At 35.2% G+C, this 8,861-nt stretch overlaps 1 protein-coding gene across 1 annotated transcript; it reads right to left on the reverse strand.

The window, feature by feature from the left end:
* On the reverse strand, nucleotides 3,378-7,133 carry LOC107609665 (catalase). Its single transcript, XM_016311674.2, has 6 exons — nucleotides 6,960-7,133; nucleotides 6,681-6,777; nucleotides 4,213-5,264; nucleotides 4,027-4,116; nucleotides 3,877-3,944; nucleotides 3,378-3,774 (listed from the first exon to the last, which is right to left on the reverse strand). Exons 1-6 carry the CDS (start codon nucleotides 6,972-6,974, stop codon nucleotides 3,621-3,623), a joined length of 1,476 nt encoding a protein of 491 aa, XP_016167160.1. The 5' UTR covers nucleotides 6,975-7,133; the 3' UTR covers nucleotides 3,378-3,620.

Consider the following 8,861-nt stretch of genomic DNA (forward strand, 5'->3'; position numbering starts at 1 on the left):
TCTTCTCACATTCAAAATGAACCAGTTTTTGAAGGTAGAGATTGAGTTTATTGAGTGACTGAGCTGGCATTGTGCCCCAAACCATGTTGCCCTGGTCCAGGGGCAGAGCAAGAGAGCATGTTCTGTCGTTTCTATATTCTCATTGCATATTTGGCATATAGGATTTTCTGCAAGTTTTCTCTTATATAGGTTAGCTCCCACTGGTAGGATATCTTGTGCTACCTTCCACATAAAAATTTTTATCTTCTGCGGTACCTGGAGCTTCCAAATTTCTCTCCATATTTCCTTGTCTTCGCCGCTTGTGCTTGGGGTGTTCTGCCTTTGTTCCAGCCCTTCTTTCCTTGCTGCGTGGTATCCTGTCTTGACTGAGTAGCTTCCATCTAGTTTATGCGGCCAGCTAAGCTTGTCATCCCTGCCTTTAAGACTGATAGGTGTTCTGAGAATTCTATTGCAAACTGCCCTCGAAAAGATCCTTCTGATTTTCTCCACATCCCATCCCTCTCCCTGCTTTATCAGGTCCTCTACCAATTTTACATCTTGATTTTGACCCCTTCCAATTTTCCCCATACCGTTGATCCATATGTCCTCCCATATCTTGATCATTTTGCCATCCCCCACAATCCATCTCCCGCTTCTTCTTAAGAAAATTCTGCCTTGTAAAATGCTGTTCCATGCCCAAGATGATCCTGCCATTGACTCTGCCTCCCAGAAGTTGCTATTTGGAAAATAAATGGACTTCAGAATTCTGACCCAAACTACTTCTGGATTCTCTAATATTCTCCATGCTTGTTTTGCCAAAAAAGCCAGATTTTGATGATGGAAGTCCTTGAATCCAAGGCCCCCTTCTTTTTTGCTCTCACATATTTTCTCACATCTTCTCCAATGTATGCCCGATCCCTTTTCATTTGTCGCCCACCAAAATTTTGCTACTTTGGCACTAATTTTGCTGCAAAACCCTTTAGGAAACAGGATTACATTCATGGCATATGCCGGTATGGCTTGAACAACCGCTTTAATGAGGATTTCTTTCCCGGCCTGGTTCAACAAATTTTCTTTCCAACCCTCTAATTTGTTTGTCACTCTCTCTTCTATCCAGCTCAAAGCACTACTTTTTGCCCTTCCCCAATGTGCCGGTAGACTCAGGTATTTTCCCGGATTATCCCATGCACTCATTCCCATCACCTCCTCTATATCTACTCTAGCTTGCAAAGGTACTTGTTTTCCGAAAGTAATTCCTAATTTTTGGAGGTTTATTCTCTGACCTAATGCATTTGTATACTTATTGAGGATGGAGATTATTTGGTATGCCTCTTCTACATTAGCCTCTGCCAATATAATACAATCATCTGCAAAGAGAATGTGTGTAAGAGTCGGTGCAGTTGGAGCAATCTTGAAACCTTTGACCCTTCCTTTCTCTTGTGCCTCTTCCATCAGGATCGTGAGAACTTCCGCAGTTAATATGAATAAATATGGCGATAATGGATCGCCCTGCCTTAAACCTCTGCCTGGAATGATTTTATTGGACAGGATCCCGTTCACTTTAAATCGGTAGGAAGTAGAGCTGACGCATTCCATGACTAGCTGGATCCATTTTGAATGAAACCCAAAAGCCTTAAGTACCAATTCAATAAAGTCCCACTCCAAGCGATCATAAGCTTTGTTCATATCAAGTTTGATTGCCATGTTTTTAGAAACCTTGCCTCTTTTTTTATCTAGACTGTGATACACTTCTTGTACAATGATAATATTGTCTTGAATAAGCCGGTTGCTCACAAATGCACTTTGAATTGGGGAAATGATAGAATTCAGCATCTTTTTTAGCCTATTTACCATAATCTTAGTGATTACTTTGTATATGAAGTTGCAGCAACTGATAGGCCTCAATTGATTTAGATTTTTTGGCCTCTTTATCTTCGGAATGAGGACGACTGTTGTTTCGCTAATTTCTTTGTGCATTTTTCCATTCTGAAAAAAGTCCTTAACTACTTCAAGAATCTCTTTCTTAACAACCTCCCAGTGATTTTGGAAGAATTTTCCATTAAGACCATCCAATCCTGGGGCTTTGAGGCCTCCCATGCTAAAAACTGCCTCCTTGACTTCATCTTCTCTTACTTCTCTTGTGAGTTCTTCATTCATCTCCTCCGTCACCCTTTTTGGAACTTTTTGGATGCATTGATTAATTCCATTCCTGGTTGACTTGGTGAAAAGCTTGAAAAAGTGTTCTTCAATCAGCTTCATTATTGCCGAACTGTCATATACCCACTTCCCGTTGTTGTCCTTTAATCTCTCGAGCCTATTTCTATCTCTTCTTTGAATTGTTGTGGCCTGAAAGAAAGCTGTATTCCTATCTCCCCATTTCAGCCACTTCAACCTTGATCTCTGGCCCAAAACTTTTCTTCTTGCCTCCATAATTGCTCTATCTTCCTTCTGATTTGTTATGTAACCTTCATTCTAATTCGGGTTCTTTTCTTTTCCCTTATTTTTGGTTGGACGACCTTATTTTTAACCTTTTCTTGTTTTGGACAGTTTTTTTTTTTTTTTACCTTTTAGTTGAAAGTGAGAGGCAGAAGTGAAGTATTGCACTGACTTTACTTTGAGAGGCCCAATTTCCCTTTTAGTGAAGAACTGCACCAACATTCATGGTTTTTTGGACATAGTAACTTTATAGCTGTCTCTTTTGGATCTTAAAGTATATATTGGGCTTCCTAATAAAAATGTGCCTATTGGGCTTCTAATAAAATCCTCGAAGACTCAGCGTTCGACCACACAGCAGAGTTTGAGATCTCTTGCCCTGTTTTCGTATCTAAGTCCAAGTAAAAAATTCTGTCCAAATAAAGAAAAAAGAAAAAAAGAAACCTCATATTTTTAGGATTTAGATTTTCTAAAGTTTGAATTTACTTTAGAGAATAAAGTGTGATCTCTCACCATTTATTTTATGAGACCAATAATAAATATGAGAAAGAAACCATTCAAGAATAAAAGATTGAGGAATGCTAGGAGGACAGCAACTTTTGTGATTTGTAGCCATCAAATAGCCATCAATGATAGTTTTAATGGTGTAAGATTGGTGTGAGTTTTTATCCAATGACTCACTTTTCTTTGCTGGTTACATGCTAGCCAGAATTTAACAAAATTGCTGGTCCCTAGACTTTTTCTAAAAAATTATACTTTACCCTCTAAAATACAAATTTAAAATTTCGAGAATTCAAATTCATATTTTTATATCCAAGTCCAAATAAAATTTTCGTCCATAATTTGCTCACAAACAACTGCACTACCATGACCACACAAAAAAGAACAACTGCTCTACGTTCATTTCCCAGCTAAGATTAGGATTTGGTACTAGAATCCTTGCATAAATGAGGAAGATATACATATAGGTAATGATTCAAACAACATTTATTGATTTGATCAAATAGGTAAACAAGTTGCACGTACACGCGGACAGATTTAGCAGTACATTGGTATACAACGCAGTAGTAATAGTAATAGTAACAGTAATAATAATAAATATTAAAAAGGATCTATGAATCCATTGTAATGTAACAGAGTCGCATATATGCAAAGTAACTCCTATATTACATTCTTCATAGTTGACCCCTTCTTCTTCCACAGCAACCTTAGATGTTTGGCCTCACATTCAAACGACTTGCTACCTTCTGACCAAGAGAACGATCAGCCTGAGTCAGGTATGAGATCCAAATGCTGCGGATTTCATGGGTCAGACGTTGGTCAGACAATGCCTCAATCCATCTGCGGATAAATCTTTCTTGTCTGCCACAATCATAATAATCCAATGTTAGGACATAACAACATATAAACATGCATGTTATTAGTTCCACATTATACTATAATTTGTGATAAGATAATAAGAACCTGTCAGGTGCCCAAGAACGGTATCTATCTCCGCCTTCCTTAAAGTTGTTCTCCTTCACAATTACACTCTGCATATATTAAAATAATTTAATTTGTTATCAGGATTAAAATTCAAACAACTATTGTCATCTGATTGAAGAACTAGCTAACCCTTTCGCGTTGTCCACTAATAAGAGCACTAGACATGGGGACCCTTTCTGCGTGACGAACAGGATCAAACCTTGAAGGGAAGTAGTTCACCTGTCAAATTTGAACAACCAAACCAACACTAGTTAGTTACAAATTTAGTTAGCGAAACAGCATGTAAACTAAAGCAATTAATAAAGGTGTGTGTACCTCTTCATCCCTGTGCATGAAGTTCATAAAACCATCATGGTGATTGTTATGATGAGCACATTTTGGAGCATTAACAGGAATCTGAAGATAGTTAGGACCAAGCCTATGCCTCTGAGTGTCAGCATAAGCGAAGATCCTACCTTGAAGCATCTTATCATTGGAGTAGCTAATACCAGGCACCACATGCATACTGAAAGCAAGCATTTCATTCTCAGCGAAGAAATTGTCAATGTTCTTGTTCAAAACCAAGCGACCAACCGGCTGAAGAGGAAGAATATCCTCCGGCCAAGTCTTGGTAGTGTCAAGAGGGTCAAAGTCAAAATTGTCCTCGTGATCAGGGTCCATAGTCTGAAAGTAGAGCTTCCATTCGGGGTAGTTACCGGCAGCGATGGAATCATACAAATCTTGCGTTGCGTGGCTGTGGTTGGTTCCTCCGATGCGAATGGCCTCTTCTTCTAGAAGGGACTTAACGCCACAAGTTGGCTTCCAGTGAAACTTGACATACAGAACCTTGCCAGCTTTGTTGAGGAGAGTGTAGGTGTGAACACCGAAACCCTCCATGTGACGGTAATTAATGGGGATGCCCACGTCATCATAGAACCACGTGAAAGTGTTGAAGCTTTCGGGGTGGTGGGAGAGGAAGTCGAGAATGCGCCAATTCTCTTGGACGTTGGACTTGGGGTTTGGCTTGAAGGCGTGGATGACGTCAGGGAATTTCATGGCGTCGCGGATGAAGAAGACGGGGAAGTTGTTGCCGACGAGATCGAAGTTGCCTTCGCGGGTGTAGAACTTGGTGGCGAAGCCGCGGGGGTCGCGGATGGTCTCGGGGCTGCCGCGCTCGTGGATGACGGTGGAGAAACGGACGATGACGGGGGTTTGCACTCCCGGGGCGCGGAGGAAGTCGGCGCATGTTAGGTGTGAAACGTCGTGTGTCACTTCGAAGAAGCCCTTAGCGCTAGCTCCCCTCGCGTGCACTACACGCTCCGGGATCCGCTCCCTGTCGAAGTTTGCAAGCTTCTCCACAAATTGATAATCCTCCAACAGAATTGGACCTGCATGCAATTAATTAATTAAACACTCTATTAACTTAATAGAAAAGTACACCATTAGAATACTAAATAATATAAATAATAAATACGTAAGCTATTCAATTTAATAGGTATACAGATGATTATGTTAATTATTTTAAGTGAATAATTATTTTTTTTATTCGATTTACTTATGTGCAGTTAATATTATGTGCAGTTAATAATGATTAAATGTTTAATTTACTAATGTTGAGGTTTATAAAATAATTTGAAGTGAAATATTTTTTTTATTTTATTAAATCAATTTTAAAATTTATTGTTGACATTATTTACAAAAATTATTATTTAACTGACAAAATCCTATATTAATTAACCATATTTTTCTTGTCGCTTCTTCTTTCTCTCTAGTATATATTTTCAATCCATGAACCATCAACTCCACCACTCATCTTTTTGTCTTTGTTCAACTAAAACAATATAGAAAAAGTACTTCTCTTCTTTCTAAAAGAAGAAAGCTTGCTAAGATGGTGAAAGAGATGTGTATCACGACACGGATATTGACCTCAATTTGTTTTCATGAAATTGAAAAATATTTGCTCAAAAAATTATATTTCATCATGAGCTTGTGCGGCTATTCTTGCAACTCAACTAGTCAACTACACTTCTTTGGTACGGTATAATAAAAGAATTGACACTTAATTATATATCATTATATCATAAAAAAACAATTAATTTTTAAATCTATTATTTAAAAAATTATCTAAATAATAAATTAAATTTTATTAAAAGATTTCTTAACACTAAATATGTATCTTTATAATTATAAATCCTAATTAGTGTCTAATATTTTACGTTGATGGAGCATAATTGTTTTATTTGAACAAAAACCTTTTTAACCTTTTTTTTTCAGATTAACCCACTCTTTCTTAGTTTCTTTTATCTCTCTTCCTTTTTTTTAAATCTCTTTTCTTTTTTTTTTTTCTCTTTGCAAGAGAGAGTTACACACAATTAAAGTTTAAAATGCTAATAATTAATTTAACCTTGATATGTATACCAAAGACCAAAAATATTCCAGTCATTTATATAATTAATGAACAATTAATTAAAAACAAAAAGAAATAAATTTTGAATTTATTATGTAAAAGATATATATTAATTAATTATTTATTTTTACCTTTATATACATAGTTATCTAAAATTAGTTATTTGTATACTATTTTATGAAAAGTGTTAAGGGCCAACAATTTTTGTATTTTGTAACCATTAATTAGTCATCAATAGTATTTTTAATGGTGTGAAATTATAAATCCAATAGCATGGAATCATTCAATTTTCATGATTAAATGTTGGCCAAACTTTTAAAAAAAATACTGGCCCGAGACTTTCCCATATTTGTTTTTTCAAAAGGAAAAGGGTAACAATAATTAAGATGGATGATACCTCTGTTTCCAACAGTAAGAACGGAGTTGTTGTTCCAAACAGGGTTGCCGCTGTTGGTGGTCCAGAAGGGTGTGTTGAACGCGCTGGATGGCCGGTACTGAACAACAACAACCCAATCACCATTAATATTGAAACTCAAACTCAGAACACAACAGATAGATATGTGCAAATAAAAACAAAGCGATCAGTAGTTGAGAGATCAGAGAGTTAGTTTCTCCTTAGCTTGAGTGAAGAAATTAAAGAACGAAATGCATGCATGGATGGTAGTGTTGCATATACCTTGTAAGGATCCATTGTGTTGGAAGGGTAAAGAAGACTACCGTACTCTACTGTAGTGTGACTATCCACACAACAAGAACCCTGTGTTTTCGTGAGCAAACCACAAGCCTTATATAGTTATATTACACCTTTATAAAGCCTCCTCTCTTATTTTCCGCTTTTCTTTTCTCATCCTTATTTTTATAAAAAGGAAAAAATAACAGGTATATTCTTTATTATTAATTAATAATGACTCTTATTGACATGATTGAAATTAAATTATAGTAGATAAAAGTGTTAGGTATATCGCTACAAATATCTCGATCTCAAGTCACAGGAACCATGATCGTGACATATCATCTCTCTCTCTCTTTCCATTAATTAATTATAAAAATTAACCGCGGTAAAATTCCTCATAAATATGAGTAGCCAATTGTGTCCTACCACGTCCCCAATTATATCATGGTCATTATCATCACCAAACAGAAGTGGAAATGTGGAATTATAATCAACTTATGAATTATAAACAAGTATTTTTAGAATAAAATGTATAAAAAATTAATTTTTAGTTAATTAATATTAGTTAATTTTAGAATTTAAAGTTTATAATTTAAGCAATATAAAATGAAGATTAATTTTTTAGCATTGTTTTTTTTTATAGAAATAATTATTAACATTCAATCACCATGCATATCCTTCCATAATTCTTCATCTTATTATGTCCCTAAAAAGATATGACTAGCTAATATAATTAAGTAACTTTAATATACTTTTATTTAGTCATATTTTAGAAAAACCTTAAACTTAGATATATTTCATAGATTTTTACGTGAACAATATATGAAGTGAACCGACAACACACACTGTGTATAGATCCATACAAATCTACATTGGATTCCAGCTACGAAGGGAAGCATATCTAATGAGTAAAATAATTTTAAAAAATTAACTAATACTAATTGAAGAAAAAAAATTAATTTTTTAGCATTGTTTTTTTTTATAGAAATAATTATTAACATTCAATCACCATGCATATCCTTCCATAATTCTTCATCTTATTATGTCCCTAAAAAGATATGACTAGCTAATATAATTAAGTAACTTTAATATACTTTTATTTAGTCATATTTTAGAAAAACCTTAAACTTAGATATATTTCATAGATTTTTACGTGAACAATATATGAAGTGAACCGACAACACACACTGTGTATAGATCCATACAAATCTACATTGGATTCCAGCTACGAAGGGAAGCATATCTAACACCAAAGGCATGTAAATTAATATTAAAATAGCTAGGAGAAGATAGACATATCGAGTATTGGGGAAATTTTTCATAAATTGATACTATTTAAATAGATTTTTTGCTTAATACATCACTTATTAAGAACAGTGCAGATAATAAACAAAATTTAGTATACTTTTGCAGTTAGTTGATCACACAAAAGCTGGTGATTTATTTACTCTTGTATATCTAATTTTAATTTTCTTTTCATGTTGATTTTAACCTTTCCTCCAAAATTTCTCAAATGAATTAGTTGTAAGGTTTACAAACGTTAAAAACAAAATATATATTTTATATATTATATAATTAATTTCAATATCTTTTATTAAAATTAAATATTTTATTTTATGATTGTCCAAAAGGGGTAAGTATGATTTTGGTCTCTAACGTTGAGGGCCAGAATCGAAACCGTCCCTCATCTAATTTTCGACATAGAATCGTCCTTAACGTTTTTTTTCGTATTAAAATCGTTCTTTTAATTTTTTTTGGACAAAAATACCCTCACCACTACCAACAGAATTACCTCTTCCACCACCAACACCAACACCACCGCCACAACCTCCACCAACACCATCACCAACACCACCACCAGCACCACCAACACCACTAACACCACCACCAATGCCGCCGCCGTCC

This window comes from Arachis ipaensis, chromosome B07, assembly GCF_000816755.2.
Source record: "Arachis ipaensis cultivar K30076 chromosome B07, Araip1.1, whole genome shotgun sequence".
Classification (NCBI taxonomy): Eukaryota; Viridiplantae; Streptophyta; class Magnoliopsida; order Fabales; family Fabaceae; genus Arachis; species Arachis ipaensis.

Coding starts and splice junctions, on each gene's coding strand:
- LOC107609665 (XM_016311674.2), bottom strand. Junction 4,117..4,212: donor TCATGCACAGGGATGAAGAG/GTACACACACCT, acceptor CAAATTTGACAG/GTGAACTACTTCCCTTCAAG. Junction 3,775..3,876: donor CGTTCTTGGGCACCTGACAG/GTTCTTATTATC, acceptor TGATTGTGGCAG/ACAAGAAAGATTTATCCGCA.